General features: G+C 42.4%; 1 protein-coding gene across 1 annotated transcript in view; it reads left to right on the forward strand.

Moving 5' to 3' along the window:
* The window catches only part of LOC139667045 (low-density lipoprotein receptor-related protein 1B-like), a gene marked incomplete at both ends in the record, with an annotated part of 84,741 nt that overhangs the window by 34,762 nt on the left and 35,790 nt on the right, over positions 1 to 14,189 (forward strand). Inside the window, 5 exons of the mRNA XM_071546424.1 lie at positions 3,764 to 3,883; positions 4,500 to 4,628; positions 6,907 to 7,164; positions 8,399 to 8,561; positions 13,154 to 13,376. Coding sequence (XP_071402525.1) covers positions 3,764 to 3,883; positions 4,500 to 4,628; positions 6,907 to 7,164; positions 8,399 to 8,561; positions 13,154 to 13,376 — 893 coding nt within the window. The remainder of the gene's footprint in view (positions 1 to 3,763; positions 3,884 to 4,499; positions 4,629 to 6,906; positions 7,165 to 8,398; positions 8,562 to 13,153; positions 13,377 to 14,189) is intronic.

Raw genomic sequence — 14,189 nt, forward strand, 5'->3', positions numbered from 1 at the left:
CCCATCTTACAAACCTGAACTATCTCCATCCTTGAGGGGTTTCAGATTATTGAGCACGTACTGTTTAACGGTTTATGGATGGTTTGTTTAGCAGCTCTCTCTCTATATTACTGCGAGCGCTCTGTACTTGAGCAGTCATTTTATTTTTAAGTTACAATCATTCAAATTTATACTTTTCCAAGAAGATAATAAAAAAAATAAGTATGCCGTTTCTCACATCATCTTTGTGATTACAAAGCAGAATATGAGTATATTCTTTCCTGGCTATTGTGTCTCTCTCCTCTCAGCCGTATCATCCAATTTTTTTCATTGTGCCTCATTTTAGGGAGTATGTCGTCTATTGTTGATGCAGTACTTTAAGAACTGTTTTAGATTAATACTCTTTTACAAAATGTCCAATACAGACCACAGAAAATGAAAAAGCTCTTGCAGACTTACCCGAAGCATATTTCTTCAGCATACGTCTGTGGCCCATTGTGTGAGGGCCACCATATGTACTTTGCTACTGAGTAATGTTGATAAAGGTAGCACTTAATAGCGCTGCGTGTGAACAGCATCGTAGCAGACTCTGTGGCAGATAGACGATCCCTCCAGCACAGTGTTTGTCAGGAGGGAAAGCTGATCATCTGGTGTCTGTGAGCAGATATGCGGATTAGCTTTGAATATCTTCGGGCCCGGCGTCTAGCCACTTTGCATGCGGCTTTCTCACACAATAGGGGAGTGTGTGCTAGTTACTGTGCCAGGCCATGAATAATAACGCCCAGGTCACATGGGGTCCACACATGCGTGGGGAAGACGATTCATTTTTTTTTCGACCCACCTGCCAAGGGCTGGCCGAGAATAATTTGTACCACTCAACATAATGAATATACATACATAGTTTTTCAAAGAAATATGTAAAAAATGTGCAGACGTCTGGATGCTATCGCTTTGTGTAGAGCAGCCAGACATCAGGAGCCTGTTTGATACAGGAAAAAAACAGACAAAAAGCCATTGTTTTGGTTTGATTTGATTGGCTTATAGTCAGAGAGAGTGTACGGTGGCCAGCAGGGGCAAAGTTTGAGGGCAAAGACCAAAGATTGTATATTCAGGCAATTTTGGAGACGTTAAAATGTTACCCTCTCAAAAAGTTTCCGGCCAGTGTGGCAGGTCACCATTTATTTATCAGCCAAAGACAATTTTTACCAGCATCTGGTGCTCGGCAAATGTTAATTCAGAGCCCGGCTGAGGTCTAGAAGGAGCACGCACTGTATGAAATACACTGTGTGGGCTGGTCCAGGGAAGTACAAATGCTTTTTTCACCGAATGTTTCTAATTTAGCTTACCGCTGTACAGTAATTGCTAGGTAAAAGTGATTAATTCAAGCTGAGCAAAGCGAGTTAGATGCCACGGTTTTATGTTGTGTCATACTCAAGGATGCATTATGTCATGGTGGCCACATTAAGAAATGTTTTAGCAGGACTATGTAATAGAGTGTTGCATTCACTTGCAGAGTCTACTACTTTAATGGTATCCTTGTTAAATTGAGCAGAAAATACAGTTTGATTGTGGATTTGTGGAATTGTGGATACAGCCGGGAAGTGACACATACAGTATGTGTGTGTGTTTGTTTGTTCATGTATGTGTGTATGTCCATGTATGGACATGTGTCATCAGAGGTTTTTATATCATTGCTACTGAACAAAACTGAGGTCTTTCTTATTGGCCCTAAACAAGTCTCTGTACAAATTCAGTCATCTCTTGGTCTGCAGTTCATGATTTAAGCATTTTCATCTTTGATCAATGTTTAAGTTGAGCAACATACTAAAAAACTGCATCAGACATGTTTTTACCAACTTAGGAACATTGCAAAAATTAGATTAACATTGTATTTTAACGATACTGAGAGACATATTCATGTTTTTTTATATCATGCCTTGGCTGCTGTAATGCTTTTTTCACCTGTGTCAATTGATTAGCTCTTCACTATGTGAAGCCTTGCTACGTTTTGTCCGCCACCTACGCAAAAATTCATCTAGTCATCATGGTATAAAGTGATAGCCTCCAGTGGGAGAATGAATGGAGTATAGAATTGCAGCAAAATGTATGATCTAAATAAACACTTTGTCACAATCTGCCAATCTATTCAATTATTATCTACTCAGTTGTCAGTGAAAACTCCACTGAAGTTTGTTCAAAATCCGAACACACAATGAGCTCGCCCCCATAATTCCATCTCTTTTTCTTAACTATTGAACAACAGTAACAATAACAACAATATTTCATACAAACGTCAATGGAGTTTTTTGGATTGATTGACATGGGGGTGAGAAGTTAATGACTGAATTTTCATTTTGCGGGCAAACTATTAATTTGATAGCTTCTTTGTTTAATTGATAAAAAGCACATTGAAGTTTGAGTATAGGAACTTAGTCATTGTCATTATCAGTTCCACAGTCTTTCAAAGTGTCCAATACATCTTAATGTGTCAGTGAGCTAACAGCAAAGACAGATACAGTAATGAAAAATGGACTTCTGACAGATCGACAAAACTCTAAACTCCAAGTCTTTCAAACAGTCACCCGCCCACATGACATAATTTCAATTATAATTCCTAAAAATCAAAACCAAATAACATGTTTTAATATTCTTCAGCAAATAATAACTGAAGCTTTGACTGTTGTGCAGCCCACACTTTGATGAGAACTGTAAATACATGTTGTCATGGAATGAATTGGTCCGCTGCTACAACATTTTGTAATGGCTTCAAATGGTTTGCCTATCATTCTTTTGTTCGCAATGGAAGAGAGCAAGGACAATCAATGCGAGCCTTCCTACTCTGGGCTGTTAGTTGACAGTAATTAATGTTCAGCAGTGGCATATCTATCTTTGTGCAATTAAAACTTTGTCTGTTTTGAGGCCTATTCTTTGAATAGTGTCATTTATTCTGCTGAACGTTTATCATGCCATAATTTGCTGCTCTTTGTTCCTTTCTCTGCAGAGTTTGGTGTTACACAGAGCACCATCAGAAAACAGAGCACTTGAGCACTGGGAAATCGCCTGGGAAATGACTATGTTGGCTGTTCCTGAGGGCCGCTACCAGTCAATCAGTCAATTAAAATCTTGTGTTATTTTTGAGTCTTAGATTTAGTCTAGATTTATATGATCTATACTAAGGACAGTTATGTTCAAATGGACACTAGACTGATTGGATTGTACTTGCATACTAGCATCGATCTCTCTTGGAAAATGTATTTGTTTTTTCCCTTCACTGCACTGTACTAATCTTCAATGCACACCATGAGGTGTTTATTACACAACCAAACCAATTATATTTGAAAGTTGCAATGATATACATTTTTATCCAACCCCTCTATCTTTCCTTTCAGTTCTATCCACATTCCCTCTATTAGTTGCTTTCATTTCTCAAGGAGTGTCGGTTGGAGTTCAGAGAAGCATGCAGCCAACTTCAAAGTGTCTGCAGTTAACAGTTACATGAAAAGCTTTCCTTTTTCCCGCGTTGTTTCCATGTGGCATTTCCCAGATACTCCTACTATTGATCTCTGTTTTAAGCTCAGGACTGTCAACTGGCAAAGTCAAAATTCTTTTGCCAATGGATAAAGGAGGAGGCAGGAAAAGAAAGAGCCATTAGGACAGGAAAATCAAAAAGCAATTTTCACCTTTTCCTTTTCCCCTCCCTCTCTCCCTCTCTCTCTCTCTCTCTCTCTCTCTCTCTCTCTCTCTCTCTCTCTCTCTCTCTCTCTCTCTCTCTCTCCCCCTGCAGAGCTCTTGTCAGCCTGCCACGAGCTCCGCTGCCGCTACGGCTGCGTCATGACGAGGAACGGCACCTTCTGTTTCTGCGCTGACGGCTTCGAGGTCGGCGAGGACGGGACGAGCTGCAGAGGTAGGCCTCATCAGCACCGGCGGGGGCCTCCTGCCACGTAAGCCCCCACCCCCCCCTCCGCCCCCCAATCTCTCCTTCACCCTCGGCCAGACTTCCTTCAGATGAACAAGCAGGAGGTGCTGGGAATGAGAACCATCTGTCTGCAGGCAGGGCCTCATCTACATCCCCATCCCTCCCTCCCTCCCTCTCTCTGTCTCTCTCTACCTCTCTAACTCTCTCTTTCTACCCCTCCTCAGACCTGCCATCAGCCCGGCTTCTGACAGCCAGGAAGGGGCGACACAAGATTTTTCCAGGGGGTCAGAGGTGCCTCTAGTGGTGCGGTGTCAGATCTGGACTCGGCCCATGCCTTACACCAGGCACACGGCATAAAAATAGTGTAACCGTGCTGGAGGAGAGGGTTTAACAAAGGTAGCGGTGCTGCCTGGATTTGGGGAAGACATAAGAAAGAGCAGTTTGTAGAGTAGGATACTGCATCTCCAAAAAAAGCCTCATTGGTTATAAAAGTAATTATGTCTGAGGTGCCAGAGTGAGGCCACATTAAGTATACTTTATGTATTTGGGTCATGTTTGAGCACACCTAATTTGTTACAAATGACTCCCTTCCTTTCTCCATAAGATCATGATGAATGTGCCGTATATGGCGCGTGCAGCCAAACCTGCATGAACACCTACGGGTCATACAGATGCAGCTGCACAGAGGGATACATCCTGCAGCCTGACAGGACGTCCTGCAAAGCCAAACAAGGTGAGCGGCGCGCTTGCATTAGAAAACATCATCATCTGCATAGTATGTATGTTTCTATTAATAACGCGGGGGCGGGTTTTTCCCAACCAGAGTGGAGTTCTAGTTTATCTTCTCCTTGGTTCTCACCAGCTTTGGTAGAGCAAGATTAATGTGGTTTACCAGTGACCACATCTATCACCCACATGGGAACGGGTAGACGTGGTCAGGCCGGGATAATGATAAAATTAATGAGCGTGAGGTTTTAAGTGGGAGCAGTCTGGAGTATTTTGTGCGGAGACAATGCCCGACGTCACCTTGATTTATGTTAATGTCTGATGCTGGTAACAAATCTGTCCCAATGAGTAAAATAGCCTACTTAGAAATTAAACAACCAAAAGAGGTATTGTGTTGTGGTGGTCCGCCATCCGCGAGTAAACAAGTTTAACCTTGTGCAGTATGTATTTGTGTCATGCGTCGAACCATGAAGTGAAATCTATTTTTTTAGGGTGTTGTAGCTATGGCACATATGGGTTGAAAATAGCTAGAGGCACAGCACACCTAGCTGGGGAGAACACCACTGTTGCAGCTTTTAATCAATGTGACTGGTGTCCTACCAGGAATAAACTGAATATGATTACCCATAAACTTAACTGAACCCAATGCTCACACACATTAATATTAATTTAGCAGAGAGGGATTGCGGTACGGGGATAACTATGGGGTTACCATTAGTTGTAAAAGCTCATGAATATAAATTTCAGATAGTGCTCTCTGAGGCCAGAAGATGGGGAGCAGCAGGGTATGAAAAACATATTAAGGTGTTCGCCGTACGATTCAAGTTTAAAGTCTGCCGCACAAATTTTCTTTTTGGAATTTAATCTTGATTTAATCTTTTCTCATTTGGCTCTGACGAAAGTTAAAGGTATAACATTTTTTATCCTATTTGTACACCTAACACAAATCTGTGACTTTACAGCACCCTGGTGGTTTTGCATTTCTACTTGATAATGCACTTCCTTGATCCCATGCTCAGTCTGAGACTATAAATGGAAGTGTGGGGTAACGCATGTTCCATACAAGTACAATTGTAGGACCTTTACTAACTAAATCATACCTTATATGCTATATTTAATGGCAAGAACGCTCTGGATATACAAATAACTTAAAGCAGACTCTTCACTGCATGCTGCATTCTTCAAACAAACAAACAAGTATTAGTTTGTCAGCCTGGTACATGACCTGGATAATGATTATTTGAAAGCTTTCAGCCAAGCTTTGCTGTTATTGCAACACGAGCTACCACAGTCTGAGGTAGGTTTGACTGAAAGCCGGGGCAGATCTCTATCAGCGAGCGCGACCAAAGCCCCATCTACCCCGCAGAGTGAGAGAATAATGGCCGGCTCCTAAAAGTTGATTCGGCGGGATAAGAGAAGTGGTTTTGTGAGCAGACATTCTGATTTATTGCCCATATTAGGGGAGCAGCCCCTGACTTGAACTTGTGTGGGAGATCAGGATAAATAAGGGCTTTTTTTGGGGTGAACTTGATGTCAGGGAACGTACACGGTCAATTAAGCCCATAAAGCAGGTTATGTCAGTTTTACCACTGTGCACTGCGCTGCATTCCGCCGTAGCTCACAGCAGGGGAGGAGACAGGAAAAAAAACACACTCTTCATTTGTCCGCCACTTGTCCTTATGTTTATGTGCCTAACATGCTAATCAAAGAGCTAAATGTACTTTTTTGATGCTGCTTGGTCCAGTGTAGACAATAGGGTTAGACTGATCGGTCTGCTGATATATCACGCCGATATTGGCCTTTTATTAAATACTGGATATTGGCTAGTCAAGTGGTCCGCTTCTGACATGATGGAGGTTATTCCCTGATCACAGCTAGATAAAAGCAGTCTGTAAAACCTCCAATTTTTTTTTTCTATTAATTTTTCAATTATGTTTTTATAAGTTTCCCTTGCCATTGAATAGATGCAGTGGGTTTACCTGCATTAAAGAGCTGCTAATCCATATAAAAAAAAAAAATCACTCTTATGGGTTACAGTGGAGAGTTTTAGTGTCCCATAGTGGTCTAAATGCTGTTTTAGTGTCTTTTTTATCCTGACAAGAATAAAATTCTGGACGAAACAGTGAATCCATGTTATTTTTTAATATTCTATATTGGCATAAAATATCGACTTTGGTCTAAGAATATCAGTGTTAGCCTTGGTCGAACCATAGTAGGCATTTTTAGGTTTTTAGATGGTAGATAAATCCTGAAATCCCCTCTATGTTCCTCCCCCCCCGCCTCAGACCCTGGCGACAGCCCTCCGATGCTTCTCATTGGCGGCTCGGATCGTATCGTCAGCACCCAGCTGAACGGATCGGGCCTGCAGCCCCTGAGGGCGCTGGATACAAACGAGACTCTGGCGCTGGATTTTCAGCACAGCCAGGAGACGGCATGCTGGGTTCTGTCGGCGGAGTCCTCGGGGCGACTTCGCTGCGCTAGGATGAGGAATCTGCGTGGATTCACCCAGGAACAAGAAATCAAAACACTGCAAAGTTTGCAAAGTGCGTTTTTTTTTTACTTCCTCTCTCTCTCTCTCCCCTCTCCCTCTCTCTCTCAGTTACCCAAGGGTCAACTGTCATTCTACTCACGTCGCCTCTGTTTGGTCTTTTCATTTATGATGTAGAACAAGTTAATTAGGGTGAAACACACTCATCCTTCAGCAGCAGTGTTATTCCACAAAATATTACCTGTGAGATCCAAACCAAGGTTATCTCCTCTGGAAAAATGTTAGCACTTTCTATGACCACCGTATATATATATTGTGCATTATATGGGCACTCGTGAGGAATTACAATGCACTCATAATACCTTAAGATCACAAAAACATAATGATTATTGATACATTATGGGCAATTAGTAAACATTATACATATAACTTTTAAATAATGAATACGTACAATGGATTGAAGGTTGCGATATCTCAGGTGATATCTCAGCCACTATTGGGCTGATTTTGATGAAACTTGGAGGGATGATGCCGCTTTGCACTGCATTCTGGTGTTTTGAAAAAAACACACTGATTGGCTTAATGAGGGCGCTGTGATTAAAGGTCAAAATTTAAACAGAAAAAAATACCATAACTGCTGCATCACCTGTCCAATTTTGGTAAAACTTGTCTTGGAGGGATGATGCAAGTTCAAGTTCAATTTTGTTTTTTTCTATAGCCCTTTATCACAAGCCTGTCTCAAAGGACTTTACAGAGAATAAGCCTAACTAGATCTAACTGATCAACACTCAACCATAGAACAGAATGATACAGGACAAATGCATCAAATGCATCTTGTTACTGAGTGGCCCAAGGGAAGCCTGCATCAGTCATGGGGATGACATGTTTACTTATGCATTATCATGCATATGCATTTCATATGCATTTCACTTGACTTAATACTGACAATGATAACTTATGGTGCTGCATGGATTGTTTTATTATGCTATGAGTACTTACAGTACAAGTTTATATAATATATTATAACTAGTCATAAACATTAATATAATGCTTGTACTTATAATTCATTATACGTTATATCTATAATGTTTAATGCGTGAGTAAGCATAATGTGTTCTTACAGCATAAGCAGGGTCACAAGGCATTAGGAGTGTCCCTCTAATGCACTATAGATGTGGTAGTCAAAGAAATTAATACAAAACTATATATACAGTATAATACAACATCATAGGGAGTAATAGATGTTTTTGTGCACGTATCTAACGTAACCCGTGTTGTTCCCCTTGCAGATGTCGAGCACATGGCCATCGACTGGCTGACAGGCAACTTCTATTTTGTAGACCGGGTCAGTGACAAGATATTTGTGTGTGACCGCAGCGGGGACACGTGTGTTACTATCCTGCATCTAGACCTGCTGAATCCTAAAGGAATAGCTGTGGATCCTCTCATGGGGTGAGTAATCCTCGGCCTATATAATACATCGTCTCTGTGAGCTCCGCGAGGCTCATTTATCATCATGCATCTTTTGTTGCAAAAAAAAAAAAAAAAAAAAAAATCTTTTTATCACGGAAGGGGCAAAAAAGAAATTCAGACCACGGATAGCCGTTGACTTGTCTGGAAGAATGTGAGTGTGTTACAATGAAAGAATTTAAATGACTCCCTGTCCTTCCACTCAGCCCGCTTTCTGTTTGAGCTGCGTAATTTGGTGGAGAGCTGGTGATGCTCCAGACAGCTCCTACTGTCTAGACTTTCATTAGTATTCACTGATTTCACCCCGCATCCCACAGAAGCAAACGCCCCTGCAGGACTTTCCATTTGAGGATTTTTTTGTGTCTGCAGAGATCACACGGGGAAAAAAAGAGAAGCTGAGCGACTGTGGAGGAGAAAAAAAAAAAAAAAAACCCTGCACACTGCAAACGACTGTAAATACTGAACGATTTACAGTGGCAGTCGACAAAATGTACAGCATGGGGTCGACAGCGGTGCGGATCAGCGCGTTGCAGAGCTGGATAGATACGTCGGTTTCTTAGTGGCTTTTAGTGGCAGGTTGTGTCATCATGCAGTAAAATGCAAAACACCTTAAGCAATTTAGCAAGCAATGCAACTGGGGGGGGGGGCTGAGCCTTCCAAGGAGCGAATGCTTGCCTGATTATTCCAGTTATCAGCAGCTAAAAGCCCCTTCTGTCCTCTTATTCCCAGTGAGCAGGAGTTGGGAGCTTTAAAGGAGAGGAGAAGTGACAGAGAGAGAGAGACAGTGTCATTATATGGCTGAGGATACAAGGAACGGGCGGCAGTGCTCAGATGAAAGAAGCTGTATATCAGCGCCGGAGCTCATAGCGGAGCAAAGACCACTCGCAAACACGGCGACAATGAAAGCATCTGGCCCCTCGCCGCCGATTGCCGTTAAACGGTGTCACGGCCGGCCCCCATAAGGCCGGGGGCAATAATAAGCTCGGATCTTAACAGAAAGCACCTTTGATCGTCGCAGCTGGACCGCAAAGCTTCTTTATAGATTCCAGATTTCACTTCATACCACGCACTCCGCTGTAAACTGTTGGATATGAAGAAAATAATTACTTGCTTTGTGCTTAATGGCACCGAGATTTTTGATTTCTTTGGTGGCAGTACGTTAGTGTTCCCATTAAATACCTGTCAGCTACTGAGGAACAATACAGCTTGAAGTGAATGTACATTAGATTTTCCAGTGAAGCTGGCTGGCTCCCTGCGATTCGCCTTAAATAAATAAGGCTTGTTGTTCACTGTTGTTGGCAGGTGAATGGAACGACTTCCATTTAACTTCATAGAAAATGGTGCGTAATTGTTCCTCTGGACAAACATGCGTGTTCCCTTGACCTTAAAAGTAGGTTGTAATCATGCATGACACACACACACACTCTCTCTCTCTCTCTCTCTCTCTCTCTCTCTCTCTCTCTCTCTCTCTGTGGTGCTGTGCTGTGTGCATAGAGGGATGATAGTGTGGATATAGAGTGCGCAGGCCCACGGGGGAGCCGGGCACGGATGCTGCCGGCTAGATTGGCTATATAAGACACAGGCATTTTTCAAGGCTTCTTCTCTGCCTCTAATTGGTGAGACATGGGTACAGCTGTTTCTGAGGAGGCGAGGCTGAAAGAGGTCTGTCAGCCCGGAGCAATGGAGCGAAAACAAAAGAAATCAGGGCGGTTTGAGATAGCGGCGCAGCGTGAGGCACAGTGTTTACAGAATACGTTCTGGCATAGCACTCCATTTTTATTGTTGTTTGATTCTCCCTCTCTGCCTCTCCGCCTCGCTCTCTCACCATCGGATAAGGCGTTTTCTTCCTTAACTTTGCCACAGGAAAGCTACGTGATGGACAGCCTATTCTTTCATCCTTTAAAAGGCCCTTTGCAGGAGAGTTTGACGGAGGGTAAGGTTTGTTCGACTGCTGAAATTCTTATCAGCGCTATTAAATTGGAGCTTTCCATCAGTCCCAGTTTAGTGTATATGCCCAGTGACTAGAAAGGATACACTTCTTGGGAAATTCAATACAGTTGTGCTGGGCAAGATTAATGAAGCCCGGAAGGATAAAAGTATGTCAAGTTTACTGTTGTGTTCACTGCACTCTTGACTTAAATTGGTAAGTGCAAGAATCCAGAATTCATGGAGTTACCGCACTCAATGGACGCCAAAATCATACCCTATGCAAAATAATTATTGCAATTGCAAAAACAAAAGTACAAGTGTTTCAGCGCTCAAGCCATTGGCGCTATGAAAAATGTGAAAAGATTATTGAAGATTGCAAAAAAAAAAAGTAAATTTTTTTGCGCAATTGGGCCTATTTAAATAGCTGAATGGGAAAGTGAGAAACGAGTATAAATTTATGCACACAGACACACATACACACACACACATATATACAGTATATCAATACATACGGGGCATTATATATATATGCATAATGAAGATTTCAAAAACAGATACCATGTAGTTTGCCTGAAACCAATAGACTGTACAGTGTGGGTAATCCTTCTCACAGTGATATTCACAGTCACAGTGTACCATTCACTTGATAATATTTGGTTCAGTTCAAATCTGTACTGGGTCATAAGGTCAATTTTCTTTGCAGATTCTTCGCCTTTATTGATAGTGGCTTTACCATGGCAGTGCATTCATTTCAGTATGAAAAGTTTAATTCTGAATACAGTTTAATTCTGAATACAGAAGCTGAAGGACCTTTACTGGAATCTAATTATGTCCTACCACCGTTGTACAATGACTCCATAAAACAGTGAGCTCAGGTTCATGTTGTGAGCTTTGTTTTTATGTTTGAGGAGCTGAATGGGCTGCAAGCTAATGACTGGAGAAGAAAAGAAGAACGCAGGAAAAACATTGGAGGGTCCCACGAAATCTGTTCGGTCTTCAGTTCGACCATGACACTTCTTATTTTTCAGTTTTTTGCTATCAGGGCCGTTGATTCCCCGCATCCGCCACAGACCTGGTTGTGGCTCCGGAATGCGCAAGTACAGCGTCAGCACTGTCCTAATCCCAGAAAGCCATCATTTGTATGCCACGTGGAGGTGCACCTGTTCGGGGAGCTGGGGTTTCTTGCTGACGCCGGCTGTTTTCCAGCACGGCTCTGGGCTCGGGTTCAAAGGTCAGCCCATCTCTTCCCCCGACTTGACTTGTGCGGATTAAGTCGGCTACCCGCGGCTGTCTGGCTGCAGCTCGTTATCGTCGGAGGCCGCCGGGCGCTCCGTCCTGCAGCCGGAGTCCTCGCAGAGCCGCGGCGAGACAGCGCGGTGTGCCTCCCACAGCAATTAAGAGCAGACCACAGCAAAACAGCAGCTGAATACATTTTGAATACTTAAAGCGGTCATCCGTGAGAGCCTGCCATCTTTGCTGCTGAGACAGAAGGGACAGCTCAGTCATTGCTGTGGTGTTTTTTTATTTTATTTTGTCTCCATCCTTGGTGCTCGGCGCTCATTGCTGCACTTTCCAAAGATCACCTGTCAATCAAACAGTGTGTCCGGTACTGGGATGTCTTTTTCCTTGGATTTTCTGTTGTTGAAGTTCTTTTCTTTGTCTGTTCAGCCATGGTGGCTATCGCTGCTCATGCTAACTACCCAGCTCTTCTATTTATAAAAAACAAAACAAAAACGGAAATGTAAAATGCATCACTTCACTGTACACCAGAGGATTTTTCCAAGGAAAGAACTGTTAGACACTAGGTGTTCAGAACAGCAAATGGAAAAGCTTTAATTAACTGGGTATAGGTTGAATTACTATTGCGTTATATCAACTGATGATAGAGAGTATATTTATTTATTTGAAAACATCACAAATTATTACATTAAAACTAATTAATGCAAGGAATGGCAAGATTTGTTCAGGCTGTCTTGTAAAATTAACTAGGTCAACCTGAATGTGTTCAAATATTTGAAACGCTAATTAAACAATAAAATAAATGTTTCTATCCAAGTATGCATTTGTGTCTCTTGCCAACATTCTACAGTATGTACTGTATGTTTTCTGAAGGGATTAAAATTAAATTGCCATACTTTATTGTTTGTCTTCTCAATTTCTTAACTTTTCTGCTCTGCTATTCTGGTGTTGGTTTCAAAATGGTTTACTCTTGTAAGAACGGTTGGTTGCTGCCTGTTTATCCTCTTGCCAACTATCGTCACTTCACATAAGACCTTATTTGCTGGCTTTGTATGCCAATGGCAAAATCATACAGAGCATGTTCCATTTACCAACATCATTACTGCTTTAATTAACATCTTATACAAGCAAATGTTCATACCGGTTTATCTAATAACTAATAATATATGATACATATATTATTAGTTATTAGATAAATCATGTTACACAAGCCTAAATAATGAGGAAACATCTAGTGTAATGTATGTCTTTGCATATGCTGTGAATTATGTAATAGGAAAAAGACATGGAGGTAAGAATGAGAGAGCTGCTCAGCCAGCAAAGTAGACAGCATCCTGTACAGCATTGAAACTGACTGCTGTGCTCCCCCCCCCCCCCGCCCCCCCCCCCCCCCCCCCCCCCGCCAGGATGCTCTTCTTCACCGACTACGGGAACGTGGCCAAGGTGGAGCGCTGCAACATGGACGGCACCAACCGGACGCGGCTGGTGGATGATAAGACGGAGCAGCCCACCGCCGTGGCGCTGGACCTGGTCAAGAAGCTGGTGTACTGGGCGGACGCCTACCTGGATTACATCGACGTGGTGGATTACCACGGCAAGAACAGGCACACCGTAATCCAGGGGAGTCAAGTGAGTGTCGGTTTTCACTGTAAGCGCCGCTTCCGTGGGCTCCACATCACAAGGAGCCATTGTGGACACTTGCACGGCAGACAGGGTGGGGTGGGGTGGGGGGGACAATTGGCTTCTCTTATCACTACTTTTTCCTTCTTCAGATGAGAGACTCCAAATTGTTACATGAGGAGTTCCTTAACTAATTTTCTGATTTTGGGTATTATGCTTTATCACCGCATGACAGGTGGCATTCATTGCTTGTTGCCACAGTTCACTCCTCATTTTCACAGAAAGGTCTTTTGAATGGGCTATCCATAGTTCATTAAATTGAACGAGGCGCGGCACACATGGACTGCGTTGGGCTACAAATGAGGCCTTTAATTAGACTATTATAATTCATAAAAAGACCCCTTTCAAGCAACTTAAACTAATGATTCACCCTCTCTGATGAAGGAAAAAAGGACATTTCAAGCACCTTATTGTATGTGCAGGTGTTCTTGGCATAATAAAGCCTGCTTCACAAGCTTGTGGCCTCTGTAGATGGAGAAGGTTCACCGTATTTCATCTACATGACAAATGGACAGCTCCTTTTCGCCGCTGTTCAGTCACGAGTACCAGTGCAACCTACACTGATTATATTGACAAACTATGGCACTTAAATCACAAATACACTACTAAATTAATGAGAGCATTTGAATAACCGCCTTTACAAATTTTGCAATCACTATATAAGGGGATCCTTCTAATTAAATCATTGCAAGCTTTTCTCCACCTTATAATGTTAATTATGCATACGAAGCACCAGGTTTATGTAATTTAATGTAAGTTCTC

This window comes from Centroberyx affinis, unplaced genomic scaffold (genome assembly GCF_046629955.1).
Source record: "Centroberyx affinis isolate AG114_WGS23_722 - 3 ecotype Tasmania unplaced genomic scaffold, CSIRO-AGI_Caff_v1 ptg005268l_1, whole genome shotgun sequence".
In the NCBI taxonomy this organism is placed as follows: Eukaryota; Metazoa; Chordata; class Actinopteri; order Beryciformes; family Berycidae; genus Centroberyx; species Centroberyx affinis.